Genomic DNA, 19710 nt, shown 5'->3' with positions numbered 1-19710 from the left:
GCAGTCGAATAATCCATGTAAATTCATTGGTGGCATCCTCCAAACTACACAGCTTTTCCCAAACATTAGCATGAGTGTTCCTTCTGTTACACTTCATGAAATGTTCAACTGGGTCACATGCTAGACGTTTGCAGGAACCAAAAAATTTTAATTCTTGATATGAAAAGTAGGGAAGGCAGCAGTGTAGTGGTATTGTCACTGAACTGGAGGTCCCGAGACTCTGGGTAATGCTCTGGGGAACTGGATTTGCATCCCATCGCAACAAATGGTGAAATTTGAATTCAATAAATAACTGGCTTTTTAAAAAAAGTCTAATGATGACCATGAAACCGTTGTTAGAAAAATCCATCTGGTTCACTAATGACTTTTTAGGGAAGGAAATCTGCCATCTTTACTCGGTCTGACCTACATGAGACTCCACACCCACAGCAATGTGGTTGACTCTTAAATGTCCTCCAAAATGACCTAGCAAGCAATCAATTCAAGGACAATTAAGGGTGAGTAATAAGTACTGACCCAGGCAGTGACGTCCATATCCCATGAATGAATTAAAAAACAATCATTTATACGCTCTGAAATGCTTGGTGGGGGTGAGGAAGAGAGAAGGTGTCCCAAATATGCTTTTGACCATGTGTGCAAAGAAGCTATTGTAAAACAGATCTATAAATTGTAGTTAGAATTAAGTTGTTTCCGTATACTATGATTGCTTATTTGGTTAAAATATCGTTGCAATGCACCAGGATGCTATTTTTAGACTCCAGGACAACTTGCATGTGATATATAGAAAGTTTTGCAATTAGTACTGAAGATTAAGACAATTTTCACTCCTGACATTGTCACTTCTGAGCATATTACAAACTCACAGTTGGATATATTTTGAGCACATTAAATTTGCCAGGAACTGCAATAAAAGATTCTGCACATGCAGGGTGGGCTTGGCTTTACTGCAGTGAAAATGCTTTTTAAATATTCCACAAGAAGCATCTATCAACAGATTTCAAGAGCAGTGATTACTTTGGCTCTCCCCACCTCGCAACCCCTTGCCCCACCACACTCCCCCATAAATCAACCAAGGACATTTTTTTGCACAAAAGGCACTATATAAATGCATGTGTTGCCATGTCTAAGGAGACCTATTTCTTATTCCAGAATTTGGGTGGACTTGCTATTTTTTCTCTGTTGGTAATTTCAGTTATGGGGCTTCATGTACAGAATCCACAAGGACTTATTAACTGAGGCTCTATAGTTCAATTTTTAACGTGACTCTCTCAAACCTCTGATGTAATTTAAGGTAATGGTGCCTCAGCTTTTGGACACTGCAGTCGCAACATCCTCACTGACAACTCCCCAGCATTACTCAACCTCAGGAATAAGGTGGTGCCAATTTTGAGTCCAGATTACCTACCATTTTATCTGAAATGCCTCGGCACAACATTTGACTGGGGATAACAGGGCATGCGAAGCTCACCAGTTTTCATCCACTAGATGGCATTTACTCCGCCAGCATGGAGGCCCCCCTCCTTCCTGCTTCTTACAACATGTCCAGTTACAAAGGCAGACACAAAGCACTTCCTGCTTGCAAATCTATTAATCACTTTTTACGTCCAGGGCGAATTATCTGAAGTGGGGGTAAGGGCTTCACAACCAAGAGAAATACCGGCTCACCTGAGACAATCACTTGTCAGCAAACCAGAAGGTGAAAGCCTGGCCAATTTAACCTGCCCTAAAGCCAGAACTCGAAGGCCAATTATAATATCGCTGCCAGACCCAGAATGAGTTCACTCAGCCCACGCGGACTTGACCAGTTTAAAAAGCTCCGCCTCAGATTTCACTGGGGCAGAAAGCAGCATTTTTAATTTGCCGAACCACTTTTGAAAACCAAATATTGTTCCCATCTCTATCCTAAAGAAGGGATGGCAAAAACTGAAACTACTCATACAAGAACAAACCATTTATGCAGTGTTTTACAGCCAATGAATCGCATTTTATGTGCAGTCTTGTTACGTGACAGTAAACAGCAGGGTCCCGTAAACAGTAAACAACTAAATACTTTATTTCCCCCCACAGTCAGCCAAGTGCCTGTAACTCCAGAAGAACTCCCTGTCTTTCGTCCAGTGGTGCCTTGGGCTGTTTACATCCACTCTGAACAGGAAGTTTGGCTTAACATCTCATCTGAAGAGTGGCGCTTCTGCACTGCACTTATGTCAGCCCAGATTACGCGGTCAAGGCCTGCTTCAGGCAGTTGACAATTGTGTGTGTGTGTGTGTGTGTGTGTGTGTGTGTGTGTGTGTGTGTGTGTGTGTGTGTGTGTGTAAGCTATCAGAGACCTTACCTCATGTTCCAAGATGGCTCACTTTAAAAAGCTGAGCTGGAGCTTGACAGAGGATTGGTGAAACAATTACATCTGAGTGACAGAAGGCTTCTATTTCCTCTAGTATGAAGCGTAAAATAACTAAGGACATCTTGCCCTCCAACCGACTATACAGTCCTATTTATTAGAAATGAGAGATAATACAAGTTCCGTTACTCTCATCAGAGGAGGGTTAATTTTAAAAGTATTAGTTTTGGTCACGTTTGTCAGCATGCTGGCAGCACTGTAGCACAGTGGTTAGCACTGCTGCTTCACAGCTCCAGGGAACGGGGTTCAATTCCCGGCTTGGGTCAATGTCTGTGTGGAGTTTGCACATTCTCCTCGTGTCTGCGTGGGTTTCCTCCGGGTGATCCGGTTTTCTCCCACAGTCCAAAGATGTGCGGGTTAGGTTGATTGGTAATACAAACAAAAACTGCCCCTTAGAGTCCTGAGATGCGTAGGTTAAAGGGATTAGCCAGTAAATATGTAGGGATATGGGGGTAGGGCCTGGATGGGATTGTGGTCGGTGCAGACTCGATGGGCCGAATGGCCTCTTTCTGCACTATAGAATTTCTATGTTTTTTTCTATGAGATATGCAGCCATTATAAAGTCTCCATTAGCACTCTTCAAGTCCTTAAAAGCACCATTAACACTCGCTCTGTCTATGCCCATGGCATCTCTTCCAATCTCTCCAATGCTCAAACATATCCTTGTCCTTCTATTCTGCCCACTTCCTCCGTCAGCCTCTCCATCCATATAATTCGTCACATTTCTACCCCTCTCCAATTCTGTATGAAGGGTCATCTGGTCGCAAAATGTTAACTTTGGTTTCTCATTCCACAGATGCTGCCAAACCTGCTGAGATTTTCCAACATTTTATTTTTATTTCAGGTTTCTCATTCTGTAACATTTCTGTAACATCTACAGAACCAGCGCATGCACACAATAATACTGCCTCTGCTCCAAAAAATGAAGTGTAAAATAACTAAGACACATTATGTTACCAGGCCTAATTGAATCAAACAAGGAAAGGTGAGTTTTAACACCTTACTCCACATGGAAGCTGTGAGGGGAAGGGAGGGGAGACGGAAGAATTAAAATGATCTGTGGGAAGCAGAAGTAGCTGTCTGAGTCAGGCAACAGTCTTACTGGGGTCTTATGATATACATGGGATACCCAACGAAACTTTTACCATCAACTGGGCAGGACGGTGGCACAGTGGTTAGCACTAGTTCCTCACAGCACCAGGGACTTGGGTTCAATTCAGGCCTCAGGTGACTATGTGGAATTTCCACACTCTCTCTCTGTCTACATGGATTTACTCTGAGTGTTCCAGTTTCCTCCCACAGTCTAAAGATGTGCGGGTTAGGTGGATTGGTCATACTAAATTGCCCCTCAGTGTCCCAGGATATCTAGGAGACATGGATTAGCCATGATAAATGCACAGGATTACGAGGATAGGGCTGGGGAGAGGGTCTGAGTAAGGTGTTCTTTTGGAGAGTTGGTCCAGACACGATGGGCCAAATGGCCTCCTTCTGCACTTTAGGAATTCTATGAAAAAATAGTGGATCCTGCAAGCTAAGATGGCAGTTAGAAAGGAAACAACTTCTCTGACTGTAAGTGGAAAATGTGCTTCTTCTGGTTTGGGAGCATTTTTAATACCAACATTGAACTGTCCACATTCCCACTCGTCTCCTTTGCCTCAAACCACTTCCTACTTTATTGCGTGCAGCCATCATGCCAACAACTCTCATACAGAACACTATGATCCTTACACACTAAGCAAAGATCTCAAAAGCACATTGCCTGCACCACAACTAAAGTAAAGCCCAATCTCAGTGCTGGGGAAACGTCACAATATAATAATGCAGAACAAAATGATCTAACATTTGGAAAAGCATGGAGTAAAACATATCTGACCAATATGAGTGAGTTCTGTGCTTATGGAACATGGTTGATGAGGGTGGTGTAGATACTGTTATGTATGCAGATCCTCAAAAGGGCCAACAGGGCCCCGGGGAGGAGAGGCTGCCTGACAAGAGGGCCCCGGGGAGGAGAGGCTGCCTGACAAGAGGGCCCCGGGGAGGAGAGGCTGCCTGACAAGAGGGCCCCGGGGAGGAGAGGCTGCCTGACAAGAGGGCCCCGGGGAGGAGAGGCTGCCTGACAAGAGGGCCCCGGGGAGGAGAGGCTGCCTGACAAGAGGGCCAGGACTTAGACACTGTGGAGCCTGAGATCACAAGAAGAGTTGATGGGGAAGAGGCTGGCTGCATGTGTGAGAGAGAGAGGTGAATTTTCCCGTTCCGCCCGCCACGGGAATCGTACTGAGCGAGGGGCGGACCATGGAAAAATCCTTTGACTTCGAGCAGGATTTTCTGGTTTTGGGGTGAGTGTGGCCAGAAAATCCCATCTTGGAGCTGAGAGAGAGCGTGAGGGAGCGGGAACCCGAGGCAGAGGGAGTGCGAGGGAGTCTGCATTCCTCCCGCTCTCAGATTTGTTATTCACACTCACCACCACATACCAACATCCACTCACAGGGTGAGCGAGTGAGTGACTCTCCAACCCTCACAGTCTGCTCATTTTTATTAATTTCTTTTATTTTTAAATGTAACAATTTACTGCTTTGTCATTTCATTATTTTTGCTCAGCGAGTTGTTTATTTTCTTAATGCCACAACTTTTTTCCGAAATTCAAATTAATGCGACAAACCTGATCTTTCTGAAATTTGCACACTGTCCCCTTGAGTGAGGTGAAAAATAGAAAGTGAAAATGGCGGACAAGCCTGAATTAAATGATACCTTTTTAAGGGGGTGCAGGAACAGAAATCCCAGGGGTGTACATGCACGTCTTTGTAGGTGGTTGTGAAGGTGGTTAAAAAAATACAAGATTCTTACTTTTATTAATAGAGGCAGAGTACAAAGCAGGAAGGGATTGTAAACCTTTATACGCTGGTTAGGTCTCAGCTGGAGTGGTGTTCAATTCTCAGCACCGCACTTCAGCACAGATGCCAATGCCAGAGTGAGATTCACTATAATGGTACCAGGAATGAGAGACTTCAATTACAAGAAGAAACTGGGGATCGTTCTCTTTATGACTGAGCTGATTAGAGGAAATTCGAAATCGCGGAGGCTTCCGATAGAATAAGAAGAAACTGTTTCCAGTTGTGAATGGACATTGATTTAGACAGCAGAAACAGAGACAACTTGAGGAATTTCCCCCGCCCTTCCCAGTGAATTGTCATGATTTTTAGCACTCACTGCCAGAAAGGATATCGGACAGACTCAATAGTGAATTTCAAAAGGTTAGGTGGATTGGCCATGCTAAATTGTCCTTTCGTGTCCAAAGATGTGTAGATTAGAGGGATTAGCCATGGTAAATGTGCAGGATTACAGGGATAGGGCAGGCAGATGGGTCTGGATAGGGTGCTCTTTTGGAGTCAGTGCAGGCTCGATGAGCCAAATGGCCTCCTTCTGCACTGTCGGGATTCTATGGTTCTAATACTGTTAAGAGAAAACACTTACAGAACCATAGGTAAAGAGCATGGAGTGGGACTAAGTGCTACCAAATAGCAGGCACAAGGGCTATGGGTCAAATGGCCTCCTTCCTTGCTGCATCATTGTACGACTTTAACTTTCACCAACAAGACTGCAGGTGAATGGAAACTCTTATCAAACTGTGCCGTTGTTTACATGCTGCACTCGTTTCCACAAGAAGCCGTTAAGAAAGGATCTGCAGAGTGTATCTTCAAAATAAAAACTATCCACCATTGGCACGACACAGTCATTCCTCCAAATCCCATCCCCTCCCCCACTTAGATTGATCTAAATTCAAAACTATGTCCCGGATGCAACATAGGGCAGCATTGTACCTGGCTGTAATGGTTGCACACGGTCTTTTGCCAAATACTACATTATCATATATATCAAGCGTGTCATGAACCAAGTTATATCCCATGACGTCTGCATTACTGTTGGCAGCTTGCAGCAGAAATATAAAAGCACATTCTTTATTCCAAGAACCCACCAAATCACAAAATGTACTATAGTTCCACATACGTTTGCAATTTGCACGTTTGTGCCATCATCATCAGACGCCTGGAAGCAAAAACCAAAGACTATCGTAATACAAAAAGAAAACAAATTGTCAAAGATTCATTTTTTTTGTTCTTTCATGGAATCTGGCTCTGGCTGGTACAGCATTTATTACCCATCTTTAGTTGCCCTTGGAGGGCAGTTCAGAGTCAACCACATTGCTGTGGCTCTGGAGTCACATGTTGGCCAGGCCAGGTAAGGATGGCAGGTTTCCCTACCTAAAAACATTACTGAACAAAATGGGCTTTTATAACAATTGACAATGGTTTCACGGTCATCAGTTGCTTCTTAATTCCAGATATTTTTTATTGAATTCAAATTTCATCACCTGCCATTGTGAGATTTGAATCCGGAACCCAGAGTATTACCCTGGATCTCTGTATTACTAGTCCAGTGACAATATCACTGTGCCACAGTCCTATGACTGTCATTTAATAGAGTCCAGAGAATAGTCTACATTATTCCTTTCATTAACGATGGCCGATAGCTTAATTTACCACATCTATTTTTGTGTGAATTTTTTTTAGCCGTCACCATCAGGGTAAACATTCTTCAGAACATTATCTCAGCTAACAGTGTTAGACAACCAAATTAACATGGGATGGCTAAAATGACGCCCATCCTTGAACCATCAATTACTTTGGGTCAACAGTATTTGCGGATGTTAAAGCAAGTACTTCAATATGAAGCTCTACAATAATCCTATATGCAAAACATGAGTTACCATGGTAACATTTGGTGTTCTACACATAGAACATTACAGTGCAGTACAGGCCTTTCGGCCCTCGATGTTGCACCAACCTGTGAAACCCATCTAATCCATGTGTTTGGTCAGCTATGTCCTCTTCCACAAAGTTACTGAATTCCCTCATTAGCAGCTTCTTGTTGTTTGATAAAGAAAACAAGATTGACTATTCAATGATAGTGTTAATTTTCATGTTTTGCCATTTTGACTGTCTTCTAGCCAATAATTTATTTTAAAATATTGTTCCCTGCTTCAAAATGAACAACGAGATCAGAAAAGGGGAGACGTTGGGGGGGTGGGGCAGAGGCAAGTTAAGTTCAACAAGAATTACATTCAACGAGAAAAAAATTTCCAAAAAAACGCCCAAGTTGAAGATAGAACAATGTTCACTCTAAGGTGCGTGTCTACGCAGCCTCACAACAATCAGGAACGCACGGCGTGCAGCAGCTGCGTACAATTTTGTAGAAGTTCAATGATCTTTTAAAATACAAGCTCTCCAAGGCAAAAACTGGTTATCACAGGTCCCCTCCTCCTCCCCCGAGTACAAAGAAAATTTAAGAACGAACAGAGGCTGGGGTGCAGCAAGCTTCATCTTATGAATACAGACCCTGTACTGATATGGAAACAATTACAACAGTAACATCTTCTAATAACATACTGGAATCTGGTGCAATATTAAAATATAATAATGGATGTAACTATTCAACGATAATAGTGTTGGTATCGGGCCTTCACACAAGTGGGGGAGACAGAGGTATGATATTGGAGAAGGCCAGGCAGTGAAGGATGGAACTGGAGTCAACCTGCACACACTTTCATAAATATTTATTTTGATACAAATTACAAACATGACATCCTCACTGAACAACCATGTTTTAACCTGGTCCTTTTTATAGTTGCGCATATGGATCTCCAGTTTGTGCCCGCCACCTGCATAAACGGGGGGCGGGGACAGGGCTGGTGGGTTTCACCAACTTTACAAAGACCCAAATCTCCCCACCCCCCAAGCCTCCAATATCTCACTGCCATCTCAACAAAGAAAATGTGCAAGGCACAAAAGGGGCCCACAGAGGGCGAGGGCAAGAAAGATATTCGAGACGAGCACAAAGGTAGTCACAGGAAACCTAATTGGTTTTGCTCTGTGTAAAACCAGAAGAGAACAATCACTTGTGTCATGATGCAGGAAAGTAAAAGATTGTAAAGCCAGTTGCCTACAGGGGAGAGTGTTTCCCTAAAACTGCACTCTGTGCATTAATATAAACAATGAACCAACTTGCACATAGTCATTCACACCCCAAGGACATCCCAAATCACTTTACAACTGCTATAGCTTTAGAGCATAGACACCACTGAAGGCAAACTTGGCAACCAATTTATACATAGCAAATTCACCAACTCGTCTATTTTGTTGCTGACGGTTGAGGGTAAATGCTGTCCTAGTCATTAAAAATAATCCCTAGTCTTCGGCAAATGATGCCATGGGATCTCTTGCATCTACTATAAGAGAAAAACAAGCCCCTAATTTAATATCTGAAAGACAGCTCCTCAGACTGCAACATTCCCTCACTACTTGCACTGAAGTATCATTTTAAATTGTGTGCTCAAGTCTTGTGCTTCGGCTTGAAACCCAGACTTTCTGACTTGGGTTCAAATGTTGGTGCCTCAAATAGACTCTTATATGTCTCTCCTCATTAGTTTTGGTATATCAAAGATTCTTTGAGGTTTTCAACAGAACATTACTGGAATAACATTGCTGAGAATATCCTTCAAAGATTACATTTGGTTTCAGGAGCAGTTCTCAGCAAGGGAAAAAAAGCAGCTGCATTTATCTAGCGTCTTTCAGATGTCTTAAATTGACTCACAGTCAATCAAATATTTCTGAAGTGTTATTGTTTTGCAATGCATTGAGACACAGCAACCAGTTAGTGCACAGCATGATCCCATTAACACCAATAACTGTTTTTTTCAGTGCTGTTGGTTGAGTGATACAAATTACACAGGACAGCAGAAGAAATCTCTTGCATTTCTTCCTTTAATGCATTTAATGAAGCGTTCCCTTAAGTACTGCGCTGAAGCATCGTCCCAGATTCCTTGTGAGTTTAGTGAATAGGGCTTGAACGTGTAACTTTCTGACTAAAGGAAAGAATGTTATCATTGAACCACTTTGGAAATCAATGCAAAAAGGTGGTAACAGCAATAACAATCCAGAATTGCTTGAAAATTTTTTTATCATTATCACATTGTTGTTTGAGCGAGCTTGTTGTCTGCTCATTGGCTGCCATGCTTCCTACATTGCAACAGTGACTATACTTTCAAAAACAACGTACGTAATTGGCTGTAAAGCGCTTTGCGACATCCTGTGGTCCATTAAGAGCGTGTTTTAAAAACAAAGACTTTCTTTTCTTCTCCCCCTTTTATGCTGACACATCGGTAAGTGTGAATTTCACTGATCGTAACCCAAAGCAGCATAAACATTGACTGCAACAGTCTGTTGTCATTTACATAGCTTTTCCACTTACTCCATGAAAAAAACTAACTAGCACTAGATTCCTACATTTATACCAGGAATGCATTGGCATAAGTAGATCCTCAAAATTCTAGGCACAGCACTGTCCAGTTAACCGATATTGGCAAAAATGAGGTTTATGGCATCTAAGGGCAAACAAAATAGGAGCATGAGTAGATCATTTGGCCTCTCAAGCCTGCTCCACCATTCCACAAGACTCTGGCTGACGTTCCTATTACTTATTCCACATTCCCATCTACCTCCAATAATCTTCAACTTCCTCAGCTAACAAGAATCTATCTCTCTTCCTTAAAAATATTCAGTGACTATCCCCCCCCACCCCACCCATACACACACACACACACACACACACCTTCTGAGGCAGAATTCCAAAGTCACACAACCCTCAGAGAGAAAAAAAGTTCTCATCTCTGTCCTAATTTTGAAACAGTACTTCCTAGTTCTGGGCTCAGCCACAAGAGGAAACAATCCTTTCCACCTTGTCAAGTCCTTTCAGGATCTTTTATACTTCAATCAAGTTATCCTCATCAAAGAATACAGCAGAGGAACAGGCAATTCAGCCCACCAAGCCTGCACCAATACATGGTTTCTGTCTATTTGTTCGCCTCCCGTTCATGTGTCTACCAAAAATACATCTTGAACATTTTTAATGTGCCTGCTTCTACCACCATTCCAGGCACCCACCACCCTCTGTGTGAAAACATTTCCCTGCACATCTCCCCTAAACTTACCACTACTCACCTTAAGCCTGAGCCCTCTTGTAGTCAACCCTCCCACCCTGGGAGAAAGCCCCTGACTATCCACCCTATCTATGCCTCGCATAATTTTGTAGACTATCAGGTCGTCCCTCAGCACCTGCCGTTCCAGTGAAAACAATCTGGGTTTAACCAACCTCTCCTCATGCCTAAAGTCCTCCAGACCAGACAACATCTTGTCAAGCCTTCTTTTCACTCTCTCCAAAGCATCCACATCCTTCTGATAATGTGGTGACCAGACAAAAGTATGTTAGAATGAAAGAATAACTTTCCAACTTTTATACTCAATGCCCCAGTGGATGAAGGCAAGCATGTTGCGTGTCTTTTTGCCCACTTTATCCAACTGTGTTGCCATTTTCTGAGATCCTTGGATCTGTATGCCCAGATCCCTCTGTGTGTCAATGCTCCTAAGGGTTCTGCCATTTACTGTATAATTCATACCCGAAATTGATCTTTCAAAATGCATCACCTTGCATTTGCCTGGATTAAACTCCATCTGTCATTCCACTACCCAAGTCTGCAATCTATCTATAGCCTGCTGTATACTCTGACAATTCTTGTCACTATCTGCAACTCTGCCAACTTTTGTGTCATCCGCAAACTCCAATGGAAACAAGCCAGCTTGGCCAATCTATCCTCATAAGACAACCTACTCATTCCTGATATCAGTCTAGTAAACTTCTCAAACACCTTTGGTGGACTATACTAAGCCACAGTGCCAGCAGTCCCGGTGCACCTTATTGTCATGCTGTATCCACATCATCCCACTGCATGAATGTTCAGTCATCCTGTCCAATGAGTATACCTCTCGGTAATACTCGGTAAGAAAGAGAAGCAGCTGCAAGAGGTTTTGAGAGTGAGCTAAGCTGGCAGATGACAGAAGCACTATTGCTCCTATTGGCTGTGCTGCGTTTACGTTTGATTTGATCTGGTTTTTTTTTAATGATCCTGCGCAGGCAAATAGGTTCTGCAGGAAATTTCATAAAAGCCCAGTGCTAAAAATAACACAGAAATCAATATAAATTACAAAATAATTTCTATATCAAATATCAAAGAAACTCTGGGCAAAAAATCCAAATACTCATGGTCAGGACAAGTACCTTGAGGCATTGAAATACTATGGGCCATTGTGAGAAAGTAGTATCGAGATAGGGTTTAAAATGACTAGTTTTTCTAACTAAATTGAAAACCCACAAATTGGGATCTAATCTTTTGAAAGAACAAAAAAATGCAAGATCACTCGAGATAAATACCCAAAAATATTTTTATTCCACAATTAAAAGTGGCCCCTGTAGCCAAGAGGAAAATTACGACTTCAATTGCCAGGAGTGGGTGGAGAGACAAACTGGGTGAACAACTTTTAAGATGGCACTAATTAAAGATGGCATTTATACGTTGCCTTATCGCATCTCACTGCATTTCATGCACTGTAAGTTTCTTCAGAACGCAATGATTTTATGTAAGCAACCATGTCAAGATACTGGTCACAGAAGATTCCATCAATGGTGACAAGATGGATTATCAATTAATCATGTTTTATTAAATGTAGTGGTTGAGGATAGAATCTTGGCTAACCTTGCTACGGGATCTACTACATCCCACAGCCGGTGCAGATGTCTTGGCAGTACTTTCAGCCCGTGGTCAAAGTTACACTCGGGCCTGACTTCACCAAGTCTACAGAGGAAGCTCACACATGTGGGGTAATCCTACTCCAGATGGGGTGGAATTCCCCACTGGCTTGAGGTCCTGAAATGTCCCATCTCACAACTTGACTGGTCACTCCTCAAATTCCCTTCCTGACACTCTGCGCTACATGGCCAAATCTCTGGTATGAACTACTCCTGCACATTCTCCATTTCCTCTGTGGTCTTCCATTTGGTGGAAATGCCGGCATTGGACTTGGGTAAACACAGTAAGAAGTCTCACAAAACTGGTTGGACTTTAACCTGGTGTTGTGAGACTTCTTACTGTGTCTTCCGTTCTGACACACCCTGATGTTCCACCTTGCTGCCCAGCTGAGGCTGCCTATTGTGATATGCTTAATCACTAATTGAAGCCTGAGGTGGAGAATACTGGCATGGAGCAAAGCTATTCATCAAGTTTTAAAGGTACTCTAATGGATTCCTGGGATACTTGCCTTTTTTAATGGTCTGGAAGTATAATGTTTCACAAGAATGCTGAGGGCGAGATATTACAGCACCCATTTTAACTTTGTAGAGGGGCTGCTCTGGCTATACTTCATTCATATGCCCCTCATCTTTGGCCATCCAATGCAGAGGGGTGGGTAATTAGGTGGCCTTTCATCTGCTGTCTCTTTGGGCTCCGTTCAGGTCAAGTATGGACAGATGAAATTGTCAAGGAGAACGTTGAAATGTTGCTCTGCCTGGCTGGCTCTATACTGTGGCCATTACCCTCACCATGGTGGCCTTAGACATGGTTCACTGACACCATAAGACATGGGGGTAGAATTAGGCCACTCGGCCCATCGAGTCTGCTCCATCAATCATGACTGATACTTTTCTCATCCCCATTCTTCTGCCTTTTCCCCATAATCCCTGATCCCCTTGTTAATCAAGAACCTATCTATCTCTGTCTTAAAGACACACAATGACCTGGCCTCCATAGCTGTCTGTGGCAAAGAGTTGCTCCTCATCTCAGTTTTAAAAGATCGTCCCTTTAGCTGAGGTTGTGCCCTCTGGTTCTAGTTTTTTCTACTAGCAGAAACGTCCTTGCCATGTCCACTCTGTCCAGGCTTCATAGTATCCTGTAAAGTTTCAATAAGATCCCTCCTCATCCTCCTAAACTCCAATGAGTACAGACCCAGCGTCCTCAACCCTTCCTCACACAACTAGCTCTTCATTCCAAGGATCATTCTTGTGAACCTCCTCTGGACCCTTTCCAAGGCCAGCACATCCTTCCTTAGATATGGGGCCCAAAACTGCTCACAATACTCCAAATGGGGTCTGACCAGAACCTTATACAACCTCAGAAGTACATCCTTGTTCTTGTATTTTAGCCCTCTCAACATGCTAACATTGCATTTGCCTTCCTAACTGCCGACTGAAGCTGCACATTAACTTTAAGAGAATCTTGAACAATGACTCCCAAGTCCCTTTGTGTTTCTGATTTCCTAAGTATTTCCCCATATAGAAAATAGTCCATGCCTCCATTCCTCCTTCCAAAGTGCATAACCTCACTTTTCCACATTGTATTCCATCTGCCACTTCTTTGCCCACTCTCCTAACCTGTCCAAATCCTTCTGTAGCCCCCTGCTTCCTCAATACTACCTGTCCCTCTACGTAAGTCTGTATCATCTGCAAACTTAGCAATACTGCCTTCAGTTCCTTCCTCCAAATTGTAAATGTGTATTGCGATATCGATATATATGAGATCACTGGTCACTGCAGACTGTAAAATATGGTGTCTTACCGACGCTAACAATAACATTCTGATACTTGGAACAATTGATTTGGGTTTATTGTAAGCATCTTCCATTTAATTGGTTATTTTGGGACAGTCGTTAGCTCTGCTGCCTCACAGAGCCAGGGACCCATGTTTGGTTCCTGGCTTGGGTCACTGTCTGTGTGGAGTTTCCACGTTCTCCCGCCAGCCCGCCCCCGTCTGCATGGGTTTCCTCTAAGTGCTCTAGTTTCCTCCCATAGTCCGAAAGCTTTCAGATTTTCAGCCAGTGCTCATTCGGTGCATTGGTCGTGATAAATTCTCCCTCAGTGCACTCAAGCAGACGCCAGTGTGCGCCAACCAGGGGATTTTCACAGTAACTTCTTGCAGTGTTAATGTAAGCCTATTTGTGATAATAATTAATAAAGTTTAAGATTTTAGACTTGAAATATTTTATTAACAATCAGGTGACACTGGGGCAACTCAATTGGTCCACTGAATAGGCCCAAGGATAATGTCTCAATAATACATATATTTGAAATACCTCGAGGAATATTTCTTTTAATTCATTCCGCCAATCATGTAACCTTCTAGGAGTCTGAATTGCTACCTAATGGAGGTCTTTGTAATTATGACAGGGTTTGGTAAGGTAGGTATAGGGGAGGAAAATGAATCAAAAGACATGTCAGCAGAATTAGATGAAGCGGGAGGAAAACGGTCGAGGGCCATAAACACTAGAATAGACGAGTTGGGCCGAATGATCTGTTTCTGCACTGTAACTTCTATTTAATGCACCACTTCCTTCAAGTACAACCTAGTCACTTCCTGTTTATAGTAAAAATAAGGTGTCAAAATGAATTATAGACAAGCTTTCCATCAACACATTTTAAAATTTCTCACAGAAAGCTAATGACTTGAAACCACAACTAGACACATCAATTATACTCCCATTCTCCAAAAACGGCATATTTATTATGCAATTCCTGTTTGAAAACAAGCACAGATTCTCAGCCAGTGCAGACATAGTCTGCCACCTCCAAGAGTGCATGTCAACAAAACTCAAACTGCACTCTTTCACAACTTTTCTCGGATATGATATACAGTACAGCTGCTTCGAAGGAACTGTGTGCACTGGTGTGCAACAGAAGGCCCTCCTCATCCTTTCCCCTGCAACAATGAATATCTGGCTCCCTTCGACCACATGGCCACTGGTGAGCAACTTTTCGGGACCTTTGGAACCAGTGATAACATCACAAAGCCCAAGTTTGTTTTATTTTTTTCTCAGTTGCACCCACCTGATGTTACAATCTAGCTCTATGTCCCTGCACTCAACAGTTACATTGTCAAGCCCAGAGAACCCCTTTCTGTCACAGCACGAACAAAAAGCCAGACGAAACATGGTGGTTTGCAACAATTCCAACCCAGGAGCCTCCCGTCCCCCGCCTCCCTCGCACTGAAACTGCAACATCTTACAATTTACACACAACAGTTCCAGTAAAAAAAAACAAAAAAACTATGCGCAATTATGAAAAACAGTCGTTTGCTTCACTCAATATGGAGACTTTTGTTTGGGTGGTCGGTTGCCCGTTTGCACAATTACATCCAGAATCGAGAGAACTGGTGTGCAGTTCATATAGGTTGCAATGTTTGTGAATGAAGACAAGTCTCAGACACATTCCTGACGCAATTTTTGCCACAGGTGTTTAAGATAGGAAAAGTTTTTTTTGTTTTAGTTTTTCATGTACTAAGCGAAAAAGTCCTTTGCAAAATCTCCAGTTTAGTTGGTCAATTTTTAAATTGCCCCTTCCCCATTCGTAGACACAAGGCACAGCTTTGGTTTCACCCCCAAATGTAGAGGCTCACAGCTCTCAGCCATTTTGAAAGGGGGGTGAGGTGGTGCATTGCATAAGATCGAGGGAAGTGGTTTCTTGCCCAGATTAACCTTTCCCCCTCATTATCCACTGAACGAAGGTGAGTTGTGATGTAGCACTGAGGGAGGGGAGGGGAGAGGAGGGGGGCACTGAGGGAGGGGAGGGGGCACTGAGGGAAGGGAGGAGGCACTGAGGGAAGGGAGGGGGCACTGAGGGGAGGGAGGGGGCACTGAGGGGAGGGAAGGGAAGGGAGGGGGCACTGAGGGGAGGGAAGGGAAGGGAGGGGGCACTGAGGGAAGGGAAGGGAGGGGGCACTGAGGGAAGGGAAGGGAGGGGGCACTGAGGGAAGGGAAGGGAGGGGGCACTGAGGGAAGGGAAGGGAGGGGGCACTGAGGGAAGGGAAGGGAGGGGGCACTGAGGGAAGGGAGGGGGCACTGAGGGAAGGGAAGGGGGGGGCACTGAGGGAAGGGAAGGGAGGGGGCACTGAGGGAAGGGAAGGGAGGGGGCACTGAGGGAAGGGAAGGGAGGGGGCACTGAGGGAAGGGAAGGGGCACTGAGGGAAGGGAGGGGAGGGGGCACTGAGGGAGGGGAGGGGGCACTGAGGGAAGGGAGGGGAGAGGGGAGGAGGGAGGGAGAGAGGGGAGGGGGAGGGAGCAGGGAGGGTGGGCACTGACAGAGGGAAGGGAAGGGAGCGGGCACTGGGGGAGGAAGGGAGCGGGCACTGGGGGACAGGAATGGAGGGGACACTGAGGGAGGGGAGGGAGGGGACACTGAGGGAGGGGGAGGGGAGAAGAGGGGGAGGGGACACTGAGGGAGGGGAGAGGAGGGTGGGGACACTGAGGGAGGGGACACGGGAGGAAGGGGGGAGGGGAGGAAGGGGGGGAGGGGAGGGGGAGGGGGGACACTGAGGGAGGGGAGAAGAGGGTCGGGACACTGAGGGAGGGGACACTGGGGGAGGGAGGGGACACTGGGGGAGGGAGGGGAAGGAGCACTGAGGGAGGGGAAGGAGCACTGAGGGAGGAGAGTTGATGATAGGGGACGGGACAGGAAGGGGCACTGAGCGAGGGGATGGGGCACTGAGCGAGGGGAGGGAAAGGGGCACTGAGGGAGCAGAGGGGAGGGGAGGAAACGCTGAGGGAGGGGAGGGGAAGGGGCGCTGAGGGAGCGGAGGGGAAGGGGCGCTGAGGGAGCGGAGGGGAAGGGGCGCTGAGGGAGCGGAGGGGAAGGGGCGCTGAGGGAGCGGAGGGGAAGGGGCGCTGAGGGAGCGGAGGGGAAGGGGCGCTGAGGGAGCGGAGGGGAAGGGGCGCTGAGGGAGCGGAGGGGAAGGGGCGCTGAGGGAGCGGAGGGGAAGGGGCGCTGAGGGAGCGGAGGGGAAGGGGCGCTGAGGGAGCGGAGGGGAAGGGGCGCTGAGGGAGCGGAGGGGAAGGGGCGCTGAGGGAGCGGAGGGGAAGGGGCGCTGAGGGAGCGGAGGGGAAGGGGCGCTGAGGGAGCGGAGGGGAAGGGGCGCTGAGGGAGCGGAGGGGAAGGGGCGCTGAGGGAGCGGAGGGGAAGGGGCGCTGAGGGAGCGGAGGGGAAGGGGCGCTGAGGGAGCGGAGGGGAAGGGGAAGAGGAAGAGGCACTGAGGGAGCAGAGGGGAAGGGGCACCGAGGGGAAAGGAAGGGTGAACGGGACAGGAAGGGGCACCGAGGGAGGGGGAGGAAAAGGGGCACCGAGGGAGGGGGAGGAAAAGGGGCACCGAGGGAGGGGGAAGAAAAGGGGCACCGAGGGAGGGGGAGGAAAAGGGGCACCGAGGGAGGGGGAGGAAAAGGGGCACCGAGGGAGGGGGAGGAAAAGGGGCACCGAGGGAGGGGGAGGGGATGGGGGCACCGAGGGAGGGGGAGGAAAAGGGGCACCGAGGGAGGGGGAGGAAAAGGGGCACAAAGCCCTCATTGCGGAGCTGCTGGAGGGCGATGCATGCAGCCCAGTTCCCCCCCATTCCCACCCCGGCAAAAAAGGAGGGGAGAGGGTGGCGCATACTGTGCAACAACTGGTGTGCGGCACATTTATAGGCCCTTCAGCAGATTAACTCCTCGCCACACCGGACATGGAAGCGATTGTATTGTGTGTGTGTGTCTAAGAGTGAGTGTGTTGTAGCCACATCCACAAAGTCGACACAAATCATCAATTAAATGTAGGGACCTCAACCTTTCAATAAAATTCCAAAAAGAACACAGCATATATACATTTTTTTTAAGAAATGAGGCCATCACCCACTTTATTCACTGCCCTCCTCCCCTCTCCCCACCCCTTCCCTTTCGCGCTTCTGCTCAGGGCCTGCCTGGAGCTGAAACATGTTGAGCCATGGCTCCCGGAATGAGTCAAGAAAAAATAGGCTTCGATGCCTAGAGACAGACAGAGAGAGACAGAGACAACAGTGAATTCATTCCAGCACCTCAGCTTCCCCCCCCCCCTCAATAAACCAACCCCCCCCCCCCAAAGTGCGGACATACATCGCCTCAAAAAAAAGGAAAAGGAAGCTTTCCTCAAAAAAATCCTTTCCTCCTGCACCCCCAAATAAATAAATGGCTGAAAATAAATACATTAAAATAGTGAGGAGGGGGTGGCGGCGGTGGTTAAACAACATATGCGACAAAAACATCAATTTGTATCCAGCCCCACTGTGAAATGGGGAGATAAATATAAAGAACCAATTCTGGTTATCCTTCCAGGAGAACTGAACATCCTTGTTTAGGGTGGGGGGGGTTACTTTGTAACAGGAAACAGCTACAGTGAAGCTTATGGGTTTCCATTCTCACATTTATATATATATTTATTAATATTAATTATAGATATATATAGTTTTTTTTTACCTGCTTGCCTCTGTAGAACAAGCGCTGGCATTCCGGGTCCACACCGAAGCTCTCTTGGATTTTTAATCGCAAGCATTCAATTTTGGTCAGTCGGGATAAATCGTCTATGCAGCGCGTTTGCTTGCCGTCGATAGTCCGTACTTGAATCCACATTTTTTTTGTGTTGTGTGTTGTGTGTCCTCTCTCTCTCTTAACCAGAAGCGAGACAATAAAATGGAATTAATACCATCGGAGCGGATAATAGGCGAGAAAGGAGGAATTAATAATAATGGTGTGAGGAGTGCGGGGGGGGGTTTCTTCCCCCCGCCACCCCCACTCAAGAAGATATTTCTTAGTGAGGGGGAATATTCGCAATCCCCTCACTCAGTCTCTCCAGTGAGTGTAGCCAGTGTGTTGTTTACTGAGCACACACACACACGGGGTCACGGCGCTCAGCAAATCTCGCGAACATATGATAATTAATTCTAGGAGGTTATTAAAAAATATTTTTTAAAAAATCCACATTCAGTTCACCTTTGAGACGTCCTCTTTAAAACATGTCAGGAGTGATGATGGTTCATTGTTCCCCCCCAACCCCCCACACAAGCTTTCACACTCCTTCCAAAGACAGATCTGGCTTCTCCTCTTGTTTTTCTGTCTTCGGGTTACCGGTCTTCCCCCTCCCCTCTTTTGGCGGGATGCGGAAAAACTCAAAACTCCGCCTTATTTCCAGCCCCCTTTTTTTTAAAGTAGCGCGTTAGAAATCTTTCAAAAGCTGTACATGGGGATGTGCTATTACCATCTCCAACCCCATTTGTTCATGGTGAAATCATGTTTGAGACTTTTGTTTTGCAATGTTGTCATTTGCAGGACATTTATCTTCATATCTGATACAAATGTCAGCCCATTGATCCAGGTGAATCCACTGTCCGGTCTAGCAGTACTTTACACATCACTGAACTGCAGTGGGCGACATGTCCCACTCCCTACAGATGCTGCCAGGTTTGCTGAGTATTTCTGATACTTTTTATTGCAGATTTCCAGCATTTTTTGTTTTCACTACAGATTCCGTTCCTAGCTGACTTGCATGTTTGTACTACCTGGAAAATACAACGTGATCTTTTTCCCACATACTGCTACTTATAA

The 19710-nt window shown here is 45.6% G+C and overlaps 1 protein-coding gene across 2 annotated transcripts in view; it reads right to left on the bottom strand.

Annotated features, from left to right (window-relative positions):
* The window catches only part of uhrf2 (ubiquitin like with PHD and ring finger domains 2), a 130265-nt gene extending 111054 nt beyond the window's left edge, over positions 1 to 19211 (bottom strand). The window contains exons 1-2 of one of the 2 annotated variants that reach the window (XM_080188493.1): positions 19099 to 19211; positions 18586 to 18774 (exon numbers count right to left, since the gene is read on the bottom strand). In XM_080188493.1, the coding sequence (XP_080044619.1) occupies positions 18586 to 18738 (153 nt within the window). In that variant the 5' untranslated portion in view covers positions 18739 to 18774; positions 19099 to 19211. Of the gene's footprint in view, positions 1 to 18585; positions 18988 to 19098 lie in introns of those variants that run through there. The other variant, XM_080188492.1, reaches the window with a different exon arrangement.
* Between the last annotated feature and the right edge of the window lie 499 nt (positions 19212 to 19710).

Source organism: Carcharhinus amblyrhynchos, chromosome 5, assembly GCF_965287045.1.
Source record: "Carcharhinus amblyrhynchos chromosome 5, sCarAmb.v2.hapA, whole genome shotgun sequence".
Classification (NCBI taxonomy): Eukaryota; Metazoa; Chordata; class Chondrichthyes; order Carcharhiniformes; family Carcharhinidae; genus Carcharhinus; species Carcharhinus amblyrhynchos.
The sequence above is the reverse complement of the archived record's forward strand: the minus strand, read 5'-3'. Positions and strand labels throughout refer to the sequence as shown.